The sequence below is a fragment of the Lycorma delicatula genome, chromosome 12 (genome assembly GCF_047948215.1).
Source record: "Lycorma delicatula isolate Av1 chromosome 12, ASM4794821v1, whole genome shotgun sequence".
NCBI lineage: Eukaryota > Metazoa > Arthropoda > Insecta > Hemiptera > Fulgoridae > Lycorma > Lycorma delicatula.
In genome coordinates, this window is record NC_134466.1 from 15,175,163 (window position 1) to 15,196,104 (window position 20,942).

The 20,942-nt window shown below is 28.7% G+C and overlaps 1 protein-coding gene across 4 annotated transcripts in view; it reads right to left on the bottom strand.

Moving 5' to 3' along the window:
- Nucleotides 1-2,378: 2,378 nt before the first annotated feature.
- The window catches only part of hyd (E3 ubiquitin-protein ligase hyd), a 150,537-nt gene continuing 131,973 nt past the window's right edge, over nucleotides 2,379-20,942 (bottom strand). For 3 of the 4 annotated variants that reach the window (XM_075380019.1, XM_075380017.1, XM_075380016.1), the window contains 9 exons: nucleotides 20,251-20,379; nucleotides 19,366-19,560; nucleotides 18,284-18,458; nucleotides 14,996-15,212; nucleotides 13,233-13,439; nucleotides 11,057-11,204; nucleotides 7,978-8,208; nucleotides 5,416-5,629; nucleotides 2,379-3,031 (listed from right to left, as the gene is read on the bottom strand). In XM_075380019.1, coding sequence (XP_075236134.1) covers nucleotides 5,417-5,629; nucleotides 7,978-8,208; nucleotides 11,057-11,204; nucleotides 13,233-13,439; nucleotides 14,996-15,212; nucleotides 18,284-18,458; nucleotides 19,366-19,560; nucleotides 20,251-20,379 — 1,515 coding nt within the window. In that variant the 3' untranslated portion in view covers nucleotides 2,379-3,031; nucleotide 5,416. Of the gene's footprint in view, nucleotides 3,032-5,415; nucleotides 5,630-7,977; nucleotides 8,209-11,056; nucleotides 11,205-13,232; nucleotides 13,440-14,995; nucleotides 15,213-18,283; nucleotides 18,459-19,365; nucleotides 19,561-20,250; nucleotides 20,380-20,942 lie in introns of those variants that run through there. The other variant, XM_075380018.1, reaches the window with a different exon arrangement.

Here is a 20,942-nt window from a genome sequence, read left to right on the forward strand (position 1 = left end):
TTAGTGCCACTGTCCATTTAAAATTCCTGTAGAATTGATTGCATTCATTATGATTTGACATAAAACACCTACTTGTTTATTTATAACAAACTACGAGTTAATATCTGATTATTGCCAAAAAAAAAATAGCCATAAAGCATTGTTTAAATAAAGGCATAAGGTACAACAGAAATGAAAGGCACAAGATACATAAAGTACCAAAACTGGATCTCATAACTGAAAAAAATATCAACACGAGAAATAGTAAAAATCCATTTAAATAAGTATAACATAGCTTTTTATAAATATATATATATATATATAATATATATATATATATATATAAATAAACTGGTGATGTAAATGACTATACTACTATGCATACATTTTTGTTTATAGCATTATTATCTTGTGGTAGGGTATGTGTATATATTTCCCATTTTTGGATATATATATATTATATTTCTTTTTTTTTGTGTTTTATTTAATATATGCAAATTAAATAGATGAGTTAAACCACAAATCATGTACACCGAACAATAAGTTATGTGATTTATACAACAAAGTTTTGTAATGATTTCATCACATTCAATTGCAATTGACCATCCCTGCTTTCAAAAATTTCATATAAGCCTAATTTATCGTATCTATTATTTCATGATCTAAAACTGAAGTTGAAAGTGCCTCAAAAAACAAGGTTAAGCTTATTGACACAAAGTTGATTATAGAAAAAAATTGTGTAAATAAATTTATATTAAAGAATGTATATTCTAAGGTTTAGTAAAACTGTTATATAATTTTCAAAGAAAATTTGCAAATTCACTTTTACAAAACTTCCTTTAATTATTTTTTTTTTTTTTTTAATTTTATATGAATATGACTAATCACTACATTTTTGAATATCTTTTAAATTGAAAATAATTTTTTTTTACATCACTTTGTAGATTAATAATAATCTTTTTTTTAATAAAATTCAAAACTATTTTATTACTTTTTTTTGTTCATATTACTAAAACCCTGGAAATATAAACTAAATGGAACTTTTGGGATTAAACGAGTTTAATTCATGCCAAAATAGCACCAGTAATTTTTCATACAAAAGGAGTATCAGTAGCTCTTGATATGTCTAATTCTCATAAATCAAAAAGAATATGATTAGCCTATTATATTAATAGTTATTAATATAACACAGTGGGTTGTAAACTATAATTAAAAAAATTTGTATAATATGCGCAGAAGCACATAACTAATGTAAATCGACCGACCAATTAATAAAACTGAAAAGCTTTTTATTACCTTATTTCAGTTCAGTTACATTAATAGTGAATGCAGTTCATAGTTCAAACAGTAATAGAAAAAAATGAATTTCAGTGTTTTTTCTTTTCTATTCTGTCAGTGAATTACGTTGAATATCAGATTACTCAGGTTAAAATACCTCATGTCATGAAATTGATTTATCACAAATTATGTATTTATAAAAATTAAAAAAGGAAATTAATTTATAAAAAGTTGTATATGATTTATAAAAAAGGGCACTAAAAGGGTTTTTAATAATAGAAGCAGCCCAAGTAAAATAACTTAAAAATGATAATTATTAACCTCAACATCAGTTTCTGAACAAAAGAACATTCTACAATAAAATAAAGCTTAAACTATACATAAAATTTCAATCCTTTTTTAACAATTCACTTTACTTTTAAAACATTATCAAGTTTTTCTTATTAACTTATCTTCAACAGTTTACTTCACGCAAACATAATAAACACAAGGTATAGCTAGTTGCAAATATAACATCGCTTAATGATTATAATTAAATCGTAATTAGAAATTTTGTTAACTAATCTATCACCTAAAATAAAATTGAATACTTCAGTGTGATTATTCACAAGAAAATCAAAAACTTTCTTACTGACAAAAATTGTTTGTTTAAAAACATTATTTCAACATGCTATGTAAGTTATATAATAAATGGTTTTAAAAACACCAATTTTTTTTGTTAACATCTCTTATAATAGTTATTCATTAGACATGCGTGTATGGAAACATGTACGTTCATATACAATAAGCAGATTACATGTACGAATACAATCACTTAATCAAAAATTTATAAAACAAGAAAGAAAAGTTTCAAACTTCACAAAATTGTTTCTAATATTTTTTTTTTATTTTTTTTATTTATTCATTTTTCAACATTGTATTATAAACTTAAGTAAAAATAAACAAAAAAAGGGCAAAAAAATGCACACACAATACATAACACTACAGCAATGTTCAATTAAAGTTCATTCTTATTATTACATTCACAGAAATTACAGTAAAGATTGTTTTCATTATTATCATAATTATCACTTATATATTATAACAATTATTCATAATTATTTATTATCAACTGTTTATAAATTGTCACCGTAAAATATATATATATATATATATATATATTAAATAAATATAATATAATACACATGCATAGTAACGTATTATAATATAAAGTGATAACAAAAACTTTTTGTTTCATAATAATAATCATCAAAATTATCGATGCGACAGTCATTATACAATAATAATAATAATAATTACACCAAAAATCCCCATCTTAATTACAATCTTAAATTCTTGATTTATCACCAATGATTCTTCTATTCTTGTCTCTTTTATTTCGGAAAAACTTCATTATCGTTAAAATTAATAAATAACAAACAGCAAGAATGCATAATAGTACTTCATCCATAATGATAGTGAAATAAAACATTGGCGCACAAATAGAATGAAAACGGTAGTCGGTAGTAGTGAAGGTGGCAGGCAACAGCGACGTTATTAGTAAGAATAGTAAATGTTGTAGTAAATGTTTACTTGTTACAATATTCACAAACTGATTGAATAAAATAAAAAATAATCTGTTATTCATCCACCGGATGGCAAGCAGCATCTAAACGTTTCTTACAACTCCATTAACAGCATATTTAATATATTATACATGTATCATTGTTATTTTTTAATTATACTATACACTGTATTTAAATAGAGCCGATAACAACAGTAATTATTTTAACAGCTGTAAAACATACGACAAAAAAATATATTATTTTCACATAAAGGTTAAAAAAATGTTTTTTGTTCATAAGATTACAAAATAAGTTTGTTCATAAGATTACTACTATATGAGGGTTGTTTGGAAAGTTCTTGGCCCGACACAGATGGTCTAAGTATGACCAAATAACTACGATAGCTGTCAAATATGATCCTTTAGATAATGTGCTGTGAAATTTCAGATGTGTGTGTTTAGTTGCTTCTATGTGGTGATCTAGTAAAGCAAATAATTAAACCATTTAAAAAAATGGTTTAACTCTGATCGACAAAAAAAAAAAAAAAAAAAAAAAGAGTACACTTTTAGAAGGATCTTTCACTTTATTTTAAACAATAAAAACCATGGGCTCCTGACTAAATGCGGTTATACATCCAAGCAAGATGAACATTCAGGACCGATTAAAAAACAGAAAAATCAATGAACCACCACAAAAACCACAATGACATATTAAATGATTGCTAACATCACAAACACCTCTACAGACAAAGTCAACTACATTCTACATAATGTTTTCAGTATGAATAAGTTTTCCACTCTATGGGTGCTGTTCTGTTAACAGTTGACCAAGAACACATTAGTCTGAAATTTCTCAAGGGTGTTAAGACTTAAACACGTTCATTTTGTTTTACATTTTATCACAGTAGATGAATCATACATTCACCACTACATGCCAGAGACCAAATAGCAGTCTAAGCCATGTTGTGCTGCTCATAGACTACTTGGAAAAAGGCAGGATTATCACCAGCAGGTATATTATGTTTCATTGTAATATCCATATCTGGCCGATAAGTATTGTTCCATCACAGTAATAAACCAGCAAACACATCTTGGGTTGTTGGTACAAAATTCTTTACCTATGCTTAAAGTTTTTCCACATTTGCCAGATTTTGCTCCTGGTAATTACTTCATCACCCCCGACCGGAAGAATAGCTCAATGGATGAAGATGCGCCTCAAATGATGAGGTTAAAGCACAGACAACTGTTAATTTTTGCTGCAGAGTGGACAAATCATAATATACTGTTAGAAAGTCAATGATCTAAATGTATTTAATTGAAGGTGACGCACTAGAAAAATTCTTTTTCGAAAAATGTCATCTTTGTCAGGCCAATACCTTTCTGAGCAACTTCCTTAATGATATATTTATTAAGGATGTACTCTAGTACAAACACTTAATACATTCACTGGTATTGCACTTTTTAATACTGTAAAAGGATAAAAAACAAAACAATTACTTGTTTTAAAACAGCAAACAATTGAAGTCATTTATTACTGGTGTAAAATCATAACAAATGTACAATGTTACAAATGAGCCTCAAAACTACATAAATTTCCAGAAAATGAATAATAGAATAAATGTAATGAAAAACAATGTATAAAAGGTATATTTAAAAAGAAGGTCTTACACTTAACCTTTCTTTTCAAATTTACTAAATAGTTATAATAATAATAATATAAATAAGAAAAAAATTATCTTCAAAATTAATAAGTTACACAAACATCAAATTATCTGAACAAAAAACAGAAATTATAAAAACTATTGCAAACAATTCTATTTTTTTATTTTTAAGGTAGACCTCTTTTCCTGTATAAGTTCAACGTATCTATTGTTCAGACATGGAAAACATAAACATAGTTTGGGATTGTAGTAATGGGGTTCCTTTCTTTTATACTGAAAAACAACAAATAATCTGAGCATTCATCAACTAAACCATTAGTTATCTGAAAGCTCTTTAATGTATTAGCACTAATAACTTTAAATGTTACCACGGTGATAACACAATGCATAATTCCCAATTTAAAAATACATGATTAGGCAGCAAAAAACGTATTTCTAGATTTAAAAATGAAAAATAATAAAATTCATAATTTTAGTTTTATTTGACTTTTATAAATATTACATTATTAAAAAAATAATTACTCTGTAGTCATACTAGTATATATAAGTAATGTTCTAACAAGAAAAATCTGTTTTGTAATGTTCCACTAAGTTATTAACTGTTTTATTGTTAAACAACTTCCAAAATCACTTCTTAGAATTTTCACAAAGAACTACATGAAATGATTTCTATTCTCTAAAACAAAAACAATATCGATTAAACTGTAGACCACACCTTTTATAAATTATTTAAATAATGACCATACAAGAATTTGTCTTGAGGGAGTTGGCTAATTTATAGGCCTGAGTTTCCCAAATTGTTTACTTTAACTTATAATAAACCACTCTACTTACAAACTATTTTGCTAATTATTAACTTATTATGTACTTATCAGCTGTTACATACGTAGAGACAATAACTCATGTTGATTAAAGATTAAAGGGGCATATTAATTAAATAATTCACATACAAACCTCAGACAAATCCAAAGTTTTTAGTTTTAATAGCAAGTAACAATTTGTGCCTGAGTACAGCTCTTGATGAATACAAAGGCACATATAGTCTAGATATGCAAGTATTAGCAGTCGGAAGATGGGCATCATCTGCCGGTCTTATTGTTACACTCGGCATCGGTTGGAATCCGTCCTCAGACGCTGGTAATGCAGGTGAACCAGTCCAAAAATAAACCTAGAAAATAAAGATTATCGCTTAATTTTATTATCAGTTTGTCACTTTTTTGGGGGGGATATAAAAATGCCTGACTATATGTAAAGAGACGCTTCAGTTACTAAGCCTATTTTATATGACTGACCACAAATAAAACAGAATCCCAGTCAATCCACAGGTAGCCCTTGCCATTCATACTGTGGATATGCTGGTTGTTCAGGTCCTGGCATCCTCAACACAAAGAAGCTAACGATCTTAGATCTGCAAACACAAAACCAGGGAAGAAGGGTCAATAATAAAGAAAAGGAGTGGATAGTGAAAAAAAAAAAATCAGCCATTATGGTAGTTTATTATCTTGTCCAAGACCCTGTCACATGATCGGTTTGTTTCAGTTTTCCATCCAAATTTAATCGATGCTAATCTTCTTTATAATCAGCAATATCAAACACTTTCAATTATTGCCTATATATAATTTCTCTCTCCTTATGTGGCTATGATGCCACCAAGGTTTTTATTAGTCTATAACGGAAATAATTTTGTGCAGGTAAAATACAAATAATATTCTGCCTATTCTAACATGATGTCGTTTTCCCAATAAAATAGATTTCAGCAGAACTAACCAATCTTACCAATCATATATGCTGCTCACTACTTACATCATCTACTAACACAGATCTAAATGTGTTACTAGCATTACTGAGGTCAATGTAATATTTTTTAGCACAAAAAATTCACAATAATCTTTAAAATAATATTTAACACAAAATCCCAATATTTTGATTAAACCTATTAAATAATTTACATTCAGATTGTGTTAGATTCAAGTTTTGTACTCGAAACATTTCCTTCTTGCAGTGTAAAAATTATTTATATTTTCATCTTAACTTAATGTGTTTGAAAAAGAAAATAGCTAAGATCTAAGATAACATTTTATGTCACCTACTTTAGACAAGAAAAATGCAAAATGTTGAATTTAGCAAATTCCTGATATAAACAATGCACAGTTTACATAAAACATCTTTTAATAACATCAACCAAAATTTAACATAAAATTAAGTTAAAAGATTCAGTAAATAAGCATTCTCCAAATAAAAACTCTGTGAACTATTAGTAAATAAAACCATCCATTATACAATTTTCAAATGTTAATTTTATTTCAAGCAATGAATCTAATTCTTATAACTATAGATTAAATTGTATCATATCTGAGCGTACAGCTATAAGTTGTAAGATTATAAAAGATTATTCAAGATGGTTTGCATTAGCGTGCAGCTGATATCACACGTCCTAGGAGAGGGAAAGGAATCGAGCCATCTGCCTATATGGTGTTATTTCAGTAATAGTAGAACACCAATAATATTAGTCAAGCAAAGGAAACTAGTCCCTACTGACTTAGCTTGCAAGGATGCGGCTATATTGAATCTCTCAGATCGTTCAGTAAGGCGAATTACTGCGCATGAATTTGCAGTTCCACTCATATAAAATGGCTATTGTGCAGCAGCTAGAATCAATTATGCATAACATACAGCTTTAACAGGGATAATGGTTGTTGATTCTTTTTATGAGTAATGAAGGAAATTTTCACCTGAAAAGGCTTGTCAATAAACAAAACTTTTGGTACTGGTTGCCTACCAATTTTAAAGAGTTGTATCAGCATCCGCTTCATAGTGATGGATTATTTGAAACTCAATGTGGAGTAATTGCTCTTGGTCTGATAGTTCGCTGGACTTCTGCATTTGTTAGTCATTCCTGCAGGAGTTTCTTAAATCCAGAGTGCAAGTGATAAAACCCTGTAATTTGGATGAACTTAAGGAGGCCATAAGTCAGGAAGAAATTATCTACCGTAATACAAGTGACGTTAGATTGTGTTGAGAGCTTATGTAAAGACTTGAAGGGTTCTGGTTTGGACGATGCAATCGTCCAAATGATGTCCAATTTGGACATCATTTGGACGATCAAAAAATCATGTTTTAAGATTTTTTTAATATATCTTTTGTAAAAGCTTATAAGGCTTATAAACCATATTGCATTGGAAAAATAAATTTAAAAATATAATCTATAACTAAAGTGTAATTTCTTTTCAATAACAGTCATCATAAGATTTCTTAACATCGATAGGACATTTTTAGTTTTCAATCCTTGTAGTTTTGGTCATTAGCATCTTTTCATTACATTTCACATTTCAACATGATCTTGTAAGCAAATTACTAGCCGATCCTACTGTTGCCACAGAGAAAAAACACATTGTTATTCTTTTCTACAAAGCTTTTTAGGGTGTTGTACTACCTAGATGTTCCAGCAAACTATCAGGTCGTAAAGACACAACTTCATGATAAATAAAAATACTTGAAAATAAAAAGAAAACTCACCAGATCCATCCGTTCCACATTTGTCATTCTTTCAACAATTGACCACAACCACCGTTTAAATTTAAGTAACCGCTCACTACTTTCCCCTGATTCATCATTAAAACTAGTATATGATATAAGAACAGAAACATTGATATCACCGACACCATTCAATAACAACCTTAAATCTTCAGGGGTAAGACCATCCAACGAACCAGCTGGCAATACATCAAACACACCAGTCCTTATTGCCTAAAAACAATGTACAATCATTATAATTTTTTTTTCATCATTTAAAAATAAATATAACTACAAATAGATCTATAGAGTGTAATATGATATACAAGGTGTGTTCAAAAAGTAACAAGAATTTTGAAATTTAGAGAGTTGTATTAGTCCGATTCTCAGGAATTTTTGTTGTTGCACTGGTAAATGTCTGAAAAATATCTGTACATTTTTAGCCATATTGGATGTTTAGTCTGTTGTCAGATGTCAAAAGGATAACATGTGTTTTGGCGATTTTTTATTTGTATAATAATGGATCAGAGAATTTGTATTAAATTTTGCTATAAGAATGGAATAAAGTGTAGCAATGTTTTAAAAATGTTGAATATTGCTTTTGGCGAGTCTGCTATGAATAAAGCATGAGATTACAAGCAGTATAAGTGTTTCCAAGAAGGTCATGAAGATGTTGAAGATGGCGAACCCCCGGACGTCCCAGCACATCAACAACTGATGAAAACGTGGAAAGTGAAAGAAATGGTTATGAATGATCGGTACTGTGGCTACTGAAGGCAAAAGCACATGACTGAATTTCTTTAATAAGCTATCATAAATAATTGTGTACACATCAAATAAGATTTATTATTAAAGTATACTTACTAAATCACAGCACAACAGAATACAGTATTCTAATCCATCAGCAATATGTTAAGAGAACAACAATAGTAACGAGAAAAAAAGGTAACGAGAACAGTACTAAAGTAATGTTAATTGTAATCTTATTCATAGAACATAAAGCAGGCCTGCCTAACAGTTTTCAGGACCCTCGTACCGGTACTTCAATTTTTAAATTAATCACTTATTATAAACAAATTATTCAATTTGAACAGAATCATTCAATATTTGTAATTAGAGTCGATAAATCTAATCCTGGTTTTTGCAACACGTTAAGGGAATATTATTCCACCTAAACAAAATTTTGTCAATTTTTTCAATCTATTTTAAAGTTTCAAATTTTCGGAATTTTATTGTTTTTTTAAGTATGACTAAGAAATTTATGAAAAATTACTTTTTTAGGTCTTGTAATTCACATTATTCTATGTTTACACATTTTTGATTCCATCTATCAGCTGTTAGTCAAGGTAAGAAGATTTTGATCTTATTTGAAGCTTAAAATTAAAGAGGGCTGAATAAACCATGCTACAAAACTTTAGACTGCTTTGCAAACTTTAATTCAAACATGTTGCAACAAAAGAATAATATTATTAAGAAATGTGCATGGTGCTCTCAAAAAATCAAAAACAGAAAATCTAACAAGATATTTTAGGGATTCTACTGCTGACAACATAAGAAAATATCAAACTCAATGAAAGTTTGTAATGGCAACATTCTTAACTAATTTATAACTGATGAAGAATTAAAATACTGTGTTTGTAAAGCACAGATATGCTTCAACAAAAAAAAAACCACTTGCACACAATGAAGTGCATTCTGCTTAGACATATAACTTCAACGTGCATGCTATGCTTGCTGATAAAGAATTGGCAAGATATGTGAAAGAACCGATATAGAGTGTCTATAAGTCTCTATAGTTGCATCCACAGATATTGTGAGAAACATAGCACACACAGAAAAATCTGGTTAGTCAGAGTGTATAATGTTTAAAGTGAATTAATTTTTTATAAATCCAACTCTGAAGGAATCAAACTTTGTGATTACAATTTGTGAAATTCTGAGATATAAAATTTTGAAGCTGTAGAGTTGCAACTGCAACTCAAGAGACAGGACATGCCATATTGGTTTCATAAAACGTAAATGAAGTCATGAAAAGCAAACTTTTTTTATAATTATTCACACAGACATCACGTACCTTTTGGGCAACTGCTAATTTTTAGGTGTTAAAGTTGCTAAAATGAAGAATCTAAGAATACAATTCAAAAATAAAGAAAGCATCTAAAGGAGACATAAACAAATAGCTGATAAAGGTTAAGTTCCTGTTACTACTTTAAAAAAATTTGACAGTCTACATTTGGGATATTTATTGTTACTCAATAACACATAATATTTAATGACAGTATACTAGACCAGGAGAAGAGGTCTCTTGTATTGTTTCCTATCTGTATTTCCTTAAATTTTAATCTTACCGCAAACCTTATCAGAGCTATGAATATTTTTCTCAAACATGTTCCTACAACATTTTATAAACAAGAAAACTTTGCATCACCACATATGTTTGGTTCATGTAAAAGATGGGTTAAACTAGATCCAGAACGTCTTCATGAACAAAAAATGATTTTAAATAACTGTACAATACAATTGTGTGCAAAAGAGCGGTGGTGGTGAAGGTGTTGCCATTGTCGTGCAATGGTGGTGGAGGTGTCAACGTTGTCATGCAAAAATCAAAGTCCTTGTATCAATAGTTATAGGTATTCATTTTGAACGTCCAAACCATATTTTTGTTAAATTTATTAGAAGCAAATATCAATATTCATTACTCCAGAATAAAAGTTGGCTGAAGCTACAACCTCTTCCTTCCTCAAAAAAATTATTTCATATTGATGTAAACATTTTAATTTTGCAATGTGAACACTTTACTTGACAGAATTTGGAATTGAAATAATGATTTACACTGTTAACACACAATGTTGCTATGACTTAAATCTCAACGCATTATTAAAACCAGTTGGAGCTGCTAACATCAAACAAATAATTTTTTATCCATTCTGATTAGCACAGATTTTTCTGTATATTCCAAGTTACAAATTGTTTTTTATCCTGTACTTTATTAATTTGCCTTACATTTAGAACAAGGATCTCAAAAAAAAAAAAAGAATCGTATTTGTATAAATACATTAAGATATCTAACAATAATACTTACCTCTAATGCCTTAAATTGTGCTTTATACATTCTGTATTCAGAATATTTTCTGACATAATCATAGACATTGCTGGCCGTCACTTCTACATCACGTCCACCAGGTATTAATTCTAATGTACCACCTCCTTCCTCAATACTTAAGTCAATGCTATAAATATAAAACAGACAATTATGATTAAAGTGTACAAATTAACTAGTAAAAAAGAACGAAGATTTGAAAAGCCAAACAGATAAAAAAATAAAATACAATACTAATACTTTTTTTCTTTAAATTTTGGTGACTATTTTAAGTTTCAGCCAAATTAAAAAGAAATCTTAAGAACTTATCTTTAATCTGGTGCCGAGTTCAAGGATTGAAATTGCAAACTGTTATTTTTTTTTTACAAAGTTAGAAAACTTTAAAATTTCTAGTTTGTTAACAAAACAAAAGGTATGAAAATCCATGTTTTAAAAAACTGACAAAAGGAATGAAGAGATATGACAAACTATTACAAAGTGAGAGGCTTCAACAGTTAGGAATGTAAGAATGCTTTTCTCCAGTTTTTCAAAAAAAGTATCTAATTCGTGCGAAAATACATTTAAATCAAATTATATATTATTATGTTTTTACAAACCAATTAATTCTGGATATCTATGAAATCATGAAGTGTAATTTTTCATTTAAAAAACACACAATGCACATATAAATTAGTGTACTAATTATCCTGGAGGGAAGAAAGAACAAGGGTTCCTTATGCAACTAATTGGCTTCAATTTATTTAACCATTCAGAAAAAACTTCCAGAAACCCATGAATCTTGTTACGCTATTTCATCTTTTCTAGTATTAAATGGCTATGAATTATATTTTATTGGTTAAAATACTACCGTGCAGTAAATTTACAACTGAAAGATGGTTTTCCTACTTTAATACTAAATAAACGTATTTGTATTTTTGAGTAGGTGTGTACAATTCTAAGGATTAATTTATTTACCAATATCTTTTCAAACAGACAAATTACGTGAAAAACAACTAAACTTAACAAGTTTTCAATATATTTAATTATAAAAAAGATTTATAGTTTTAAATTTATTCTGTTTTAATGTCAACAAAAACAAATGGAGGTTTTCATCATTGCTATTACAGTACTGTAAGTACAGTAGCAACATGCACAGTTGGAATGATTTTCAATAGAGGGAAAAATAACCGATAATACAATGCAAGTTTAATTTCCTGTATAATATTTAAAATGTGACTTACATCAGCAATTTTACGCAAAGTTCACTCTGACTTTGTTTTTATCTCAATATTTCGACTCCAGTTCCACCTGTCAGTCACCAGATAGGTTCTAATGTAGCATAGACGTACAATTCTTTGTTCAGTAAGAAAATTGAAATAACATTAGGTATATGAATCCCAAAAGCACGTTACTTCTCACATGTTGCATATTATTTTCCCTTCATATACTTTTTACATTTTGATAGCAAGATTTTAAGTTATTTATGATGATAAATCATTTACTAATTATTTATTATGAAATCTAAATCTAGCATCTAATTTTTCATATTTCTGCAAAGGTAGTATGACAGTAAATTAATTTATTTCTTTGTGTTCAGGCAACAGAAAGGAAGAAACCTATCCTCCTAACAATTGTTTAGCCAGATTTAATGTCTTGAAAGTTTTTCAGACATCTTCCTAAGGGTAATTCATGTATTATTCAATAAGAAATTTGATGAACAAAATTATTGGTGAATAAGCACATCTCTACTGACTGCGAGACTCAGGAAATGTACTTGTAAATAAGTGATGTAAATAAATGATTTACATCGCTTATTCATACACTAATTTGCTGCACAACAACACAGAGTACCTCCTGCTCATACATGTTGACTACATGGAGGACAGCAAAAGCAACAGACACTACTGATTCAAGTTCAAAAAGGTAAGTATTTGTCTGATGAATCTTATCTAACTTGCTCTTCATTTAATAGCAGAACATGAAAATTCCTTTTTACATAATAAACCAACACAGCAATCCTTACATAAGGCTTTGATTACTAAATCTCATTGAGATTTTCTGAGAAAATGAGATTTTTCCTGAATAAGACTATAAATTCTAATTTAAAATATCATTTGAACATGTCTTCAAAAAAAATCCAACACACCAGGTAAATAATATACATACAGATAAAACATACCTAAAAGTCAGATCTAGTGCAGAAAATAAGCTATTACTATCTTTTGTTTCAGCATCAACAACTAGCTGTCTTAAAGATTCATACATGACAGGATCAAAGAATGCTAAATCATGGAACCTGATAGTCCTTCCTAGTATACATTTAATAACATGTCTATTTAAAAATATAGGACACAATTCATTTTGTAGCAGGCAGAGTCCAAGTAACCTATCAACAAAATAAAAAAAATTACATCAAAATTGAAATAAAATTTGAATCAATTAGTTAGATAGTAACACTTAAACAAGATTTTTATATAAAAATCTAAATTAGTTTAAATATTCATTTTATACACCTTTTGTGTGTGTTTACACACACACACACACACACACACACACACACACACACACACACACACACACACACACACACACACACACACACACACACACACACACACACACACACACACACACACACACACACACACACACACACACACACACACACACACACACACACACACACACACACACACACACACACACACACACACACACACACACACACACACACACACACACACACACACACACACACACACACACACACACACACACACACACACACACACATGTAATTTATTTAGATTCATTTTTTATAGTGCATTCCCCACCCCTCTGTATGTTAATATAATACTACTATATATAATACATAATAGTATAATACTACTTACTATACTATAGTAGTATGCTTTAAATATACTACTTACTATATGTAATATTTTTTTAGCCTCCGCAAAGTAAAAATGTTTCAAAATGTTTTTGGGCCTAAGCCCATCTTCAGTGATTTTTTTTTATAAATTCTTGATTTGTTTACATTTACACATTAATTTTAGCATTTACAAAATAAAATGAAAACCTTTTAAAAATTCAGAACAAATATTTGTTCTGTCAAGAGAATGAATAAGTATTGCAGTAACTATTACTTTATCAATATCTTATCTTTGTATGCCAAATTAAATAATTTTAATAAGAACGTCCCCATCAAATTCTGCTTGCACTGATTTATAAGGCTATATATATATATATATATATATATGCAATTTTCCTAAAATTTATAATTATTTATTACTATAAACTAGTTATATTATGATAATTATTTATTAAATGGTCCAGCTACATTTGAGAAACCTATTTTTTTAAACTATCTAAAATGTTCATTAAATCTATCTTTAAAGGATCAATTTGTTTTACCAATATATATCTTTTCACAATTGTTGCATTTTATTTTATAAATACTGGAATCATATTTATTTTTTACTTTTTTATTATTATATTTTAAATGTTTTATTATATGCATCAATCAAGTTTTCTACAATTTTATTCGTTTAAGAGTATTTTATATAAATATTTTCACTTTTTTTTTTGTTACTGAAAAATTCTGAATTATATTTTTTTATAAATCAATGATGTACGATATCCATTTTTTATACTATTTATTTCGTTAGACAATTTCATTTTACTAATTCTGTACTTTGCAGAGGCTGAAGAAATATATATTTTTTATACACACACACACAAAATTTAATTCAATAATTAAACACAAACTACAAATTTGGAATTCCACAAAAAAACAATTCTTGCAATATGCTAAGTTTAACTTATCTATTACAGTATTTTGGTGGTTTAAATTTCATTTAAAATATAAACTTGTTTTAATAAACCTTGTTAAGGAGTAAGTAGTAATAGAAGAAAAAAAAATAATAAACAAAAAACACTAACCTTCCAGTATTTCTAAATGCATTTAATCGTTCAAATGATGCTTTCCCTTGTCTAGGACTATAAAAACCACGTTTACCAGGACAATAGAAAAGCGGCGCATTATCCTCACCAGGATCTTCAGCCGTATCCATGTCAGTAGTGCCACCAGTTGTTGAACAAGAAGTAATGCCACTAACATTTCTATCTTTATTACTAGATAAACTAAACATGTTCAAATCTGTAAAAAGAAAAGTTAGTATGTCAACTGATCTATAATAAAAAGATTATTAACATTACATGAACCGGTGGTTCGTTTTGACAGTAGAGAATCGTTGGTTTGTCAGTACAATACCAATATCCTTGCCTCCTTCACCAGATACCAAAGATTCAATACAAACTCTTCAAACTCTGGCACCATCAGCTTGGAGAAGCTATTAGGGTCAGAAATCAGTTACCAGAACCTGGAATGCGGTAGGATGATAGGAAAGGACAAACCGCCATCAAGGTCTTATCTTGGATCCCTGAGATATTTGATATTTATATGATTTTTCCAAGCTACATAGTCTACTCGTAAAATGAAGTAGAAGAACAAAAATAATACCGATAAAAAATTAAACAGTAAAAAAATTATACTGAATTGTTTGTCGATAGTCAGCAGAATTATTAGTTTTGATAAAGAAAAAAAATGAGAATAAAATAAGAAGAGATATACAAGATTTCAGTTTTTAATAATGTACAAATTTAGGAAGAGAAATTGATATACCACAAAATCAAGCCCTGCATATATGAAGATATGGCTTAAAGTAAAGAAGTTATTCAGTAAACAGAGACTTAACATTTCTGAAATAGATCAAATATAAATATACTTCGTTGAAAACGTTTCTATTAATATTATTATTTTAATAAAGAAACATTTAAAGACATAAGTTTAATCATTTACCTCATAAATAGACTCAAAGTTTTATGTGAGTATAACACGCTTTAAAATAACATGAAAAAAATATATATCATTTGGTAAGCTTTATATTTCAGTTACACACTAATAGAGTACGCGTTATTAAAGAAGCTTATTTTTTAAATTTGTACAATTATGGACACATTTGTGTTTTGGTTATACATCATACTGAACCTTATCTTTTCTTTTTAAGTGAACTTTTTTTCAACAATATTAGAAAATTTAAGAAATTATACAAGAGAAGTAATCCAAATTTTTACCAGTTTTTCACAGAAGAGTAATTTCAACAACCCTTCAAGAAAAAAAAACTCAGGTTTAAGTAAATTTAATAAGTTATTTGTGATGATTGCTTTCAATATAAGGGATCTTTCTAATTGAGTGCAAAAAACTGACAGATTGTGGGGACTTTTTTTTAATTTTTCAAGCATCATTTGTTTTCAGTAGTTTATGATAAATCTTTTTTTAATTTTTCAAGCATCATTTGTTTTCAGTAGTTTACGATTTATCATAACCATGCAACACTACACGCCTCAACTCAACGTTTACAAACATTTTTCAAAAAAATATGAATATAGGTTACAACTATGTTTCGTGCACTTCACAATATTTATGGTGTATATAATCAGTCTAACAAAAGCACAATTCTAACTTTGGTTAAAAAAATATTTTCATAAAAGAAAATCTTTTCAGATGAGGTTCATTTTTTACTTTATGGCTTTGTTTGCGATATTTGGGATGATTCCAGTCCGCAAATGATTCAACAGCGACCAATGCATCCCAAAAAAATAATTTTTTACTGTGGATTACAGGCTGGTGGCATCCCATAACTGGGTCTTTTTCTTTTTGAAAATGATGTTATGATAAATGTTGGAACCCTATTGAGCTATGATTTGTGATTTTTTGTTTGCAAATTTGGAAAATCTTGATTTGAATGAGATGCAATTTTAGCAGAATGGTACCGCACCACTGCTGAAACACTTTTGTTATGGTGTCAAAATTTGGCGATTTGATCATTTCACAAAATGGTAATGTCAATTGGCCACCAAAATTGTGTAATTTGACTCTACCACTATTTTCTCTGGGATTATGTTAAGTCACAAGTCTATAGCAACCGCTAATGATTGACAATTTAAAAACAAATATACAATCATATATACAATATATAATTAGTAGAATTCAAGCTGATTTGTGCAAAAGTCATGCAAAATTTTGTTCATAGACTTGGGTTATGTCAAGCAAAGCTGTGGAAGGTTATATGAATGATATTACTTTTCAAACATTATTTAATGTTAAAAAAATTTTAAATTAAAAAAAAATTGGTTGATATTAAGCATACTTTTGTTTTATTGCAATTTTACTTTTTGCGCTGAAAATGAAAGATCTTTTACATGTTTTTTTTTACAGTTGTTTGTAAACTGTTTCACTATGAATTTGCTGAAATTTATCTACCAACTTCAGTAAAATTTTATTTTTGTTACAATAATTCTTTTAAATGTAACACCTAGTTGAGAATATTGAGATAAGATATACTTTACCTTAATTTTTCATGAAAGTACTTTCACAGGATCCCACATCCTCGGTCATGATTGAAATAATTCTGCTATCGAATTACAAAAATGTTTAAATAAAAATTATGAAAACTGCATATTAATTTAAACAAGTGTTGCTATCTGTTGCAATTTTTGTAAGACCATCTTCCAACACTATCTGATGGTTTATGAAATCAAAATTTTGTTTCTATTTATATGTGTAATATTTTTCAAATTTATCTAATTTTATGTCATCTTTATTAATCTTTTAATATTTCTAAATTTGTGTTAACATCAAAAACAGAATGTTTATTCATTATTAGATGGTCCGTGATATATATTACATAATGTTTTTATTATTAGTTTTGTTTTTAATTACTTTATTATATGGTCGTTAGGTTAAATATATTGTGGTAAATTAAATATATTGGAAAAATATTACATATATAAATAAAAACAAAATTCCAATTTGATAAACCATCTGACACTATTTGAGTGAGATGATCTTATAACAACTGCAACTAACAGCAGCAGTCTTATAAACAAATTAATATGTAATTTTCATTATTTTAGTACTACTATATTTTTATTATGCAATAACAGAATTATTTTAATCACACCTAAGGATGTGAAATACCATTAAACTACTTTCATGAAAAATTAAGGTAGGATATGTCTTATCTCAATATTCTGTACTAAGTGGTTTATTTAATAAAATTTAAATATAAAAACATACATTTAAATAGAATTTAGGAATGGTCTGTATGAAAAAATTAAGAAAAGTTAATCCGATGTATTTAGTTCCAGATCTGATTAAATTTTTACCTAGGAAAGATTCAGGGGCAAAATCCTGTCCATGAGATAGTATTAGTTCAAGTGCTTCTTCAACACGCTGCCTTAGTGCTTCTTCACTAGCCAGTAACATTAATAACTGTGCTGGTGATAATTCTAATAACATACCGGTAATTTTATCAGCAAATGATGGCCTCAATGCTAACACCTGTAAAACACAAATAGTCTTAATAGTCTTAATTAAAAAATAGTAAACATTTACAATAAAGTAAGCAATATATTCAAACGCTAAAATTAAACAAGTAATATACAATTTAAATGCTATTAAAACTTTTTGTCACCTTCACATGTGTTTATATACATGAATGGACGACTGAAATATTACACAAAACCTAATCAAAGCTTTAGAAGGCTCTACGGTCATGAGTTACAAAGTAAAAATTCAATTCCTCTTAGAAACTTTATCATCATAAGTTAATAAATAAGAGAAAAATATTAAAAGAAAATTTTAACAGGTTCTCATCTAAACAGAGATAACAAATTAAAAAAAGAAAAAAACCATAAGCAATCACCATTTAATGGCATAAAATACCCAACAAGTATGAGAATGATATGAAATCCCTCACAGCAAGGTAATAAACACCAATGAAAACATTAAATGTAACTTATACGCCATACAAGACTATTCAATGTCTCGGATTCACAACTAACAAAAACCAGCAAAACCATACAATGAAAAAAAATTTAATAAATAAACTATTTAAATTTTAATATTCATAGGCAGAAAAATTAATCAAGACCTTAAATCTGAAACCACTTTCAGCTGAATTGACTGGTTTGGTTAAATTGCTTCATTATTTACACACACACAAAGTTCACATACAACTGTGTTAGAGAAGTTAGAATGTTCTAATAGATTACAAATCATTAATCAATAGAAAATTATTGTTAGGAAAACAACAGAAAACAATGCTTCTCCATTCTAACTTTCCTTAATATCCTAACAGGATATTATTTTCTTGAGAACAGCTGTGCCACTTAAAAGGTTTACTGGCCTCAGATAATGAGCAGTAAGTATCTTTAAATAATAATTACTTATCTTTTGATTATATTACCTTAGGATATAATCGTTCACCCAACTGTTGTTGATGTAATGACAAATGATCATTGCTGCCGCCACTAGTACCAGCACCTTGCGAAGAACTGCCACCTTCACCACTGTTATTTCTTTCTGGTACAAAAGGTCTGGCATCAAAAGACAATGTTCTTCTTGGTTCCCTGCACCTCGATGAATTTGAACTTCTCTGATTCTGAAATAAGTATTTTTCATACGCATAAGATTTTAATAGCTAACAGACTCAAACAACACTAAAAAAATAAATAAATCAATCTTTTTCTCACCAGTATGTAAATTACAGCTACAAATTTTTTTTTTTTTCATATCACAATTAACACAAAATTATATATGCTGTGTAGCGCATCTGGCTGAATGATTTATAGTTAAGTGGCTACTTCCACATGTAATACGATTCAGTTCTTCTGAATCCCTAATGCTGCTCTTGAGCACCTCTTCAGTCGTAAAACCAGTGTTAAGTAAGATCATTTCTAAGTGATCAATGAAAAATCGCTTATCAGTTTATGAACTCCTGCTCCTGCTCCCTTCTGGTGTTAAAATGCTCCAATCATTCAAGGAATTGCAAAAAGGAATACACAGAATCTACTGACCAGAAGGGTCTTTTGTCTTATAATTTATATGGGATTGTTTCTCTAGTGCTGCAGTTTCTATATGGATAGATCCTTTCTCATAATCCAACCCTTCTGCTTTGTCTTGTTATCCAGTTCAAAAGGAAAAACTAAGCTGTATTATGATTTCCTAACAATAACGCTTTTAGTTAACCTACTGGCACAGAAAAATTTCTCTTTGCCATTCTTTTACATTAAAACGTAAGATATACAATCAAATAACATAAAATTATATATATATATATATAACTGTTTACCTGTTGTGAATACCTTCTCAATGAATCTCTTTCACGAGATCTCATTCTCTGTAATACGTTATATTGAGCGTAACGAGTTCCGACCTGAGCAGATTCTAGATTAGGCATTTTTTCATTTGCTAGTAATGCCTGTGAAACAAAAACAGAAAAAAAATCAATACGTTATTAATTATAAATACAGAGCGAGTGACTTAAAATCAAACCGCTACAAATTGAACAGTTACGACATCTAGCATTTGATGAATGAATGAAAAAATTAAACAAAAGTTAAATAAAATTCTATGCAAATTTACATATTTACCATACTTTTACAAAAGATTTTCAAATTGCTCAACTTGTGTGAGCGATTGTATCGAGTCACCTGACGCAAAACGTCATTATCAATGCCATCGATTTCTAGTTGATGCCTTTAACTCATCAATATTGTGGGAGATTTGATTTATAAACTCTATCCTTCAACCAGCCCAAAGGAAAAAATCACAACTACACAAATTTTGGGAAAGACATTTCATAAGTCTGCGAAAGTCACATGAGTGTGTGATAGTGAATCATTCAACACGTAACATGTTGGTTCGTCTTGTTGGTAGAAATCATACTCTTTTTCAAGATCTGTTAACAGAGTGTACAATTCTTCAAAAGCTGTAGAAGTATGCTTCTGTACTGAGAGTCCAGTCGAAACATATCAGCACCTC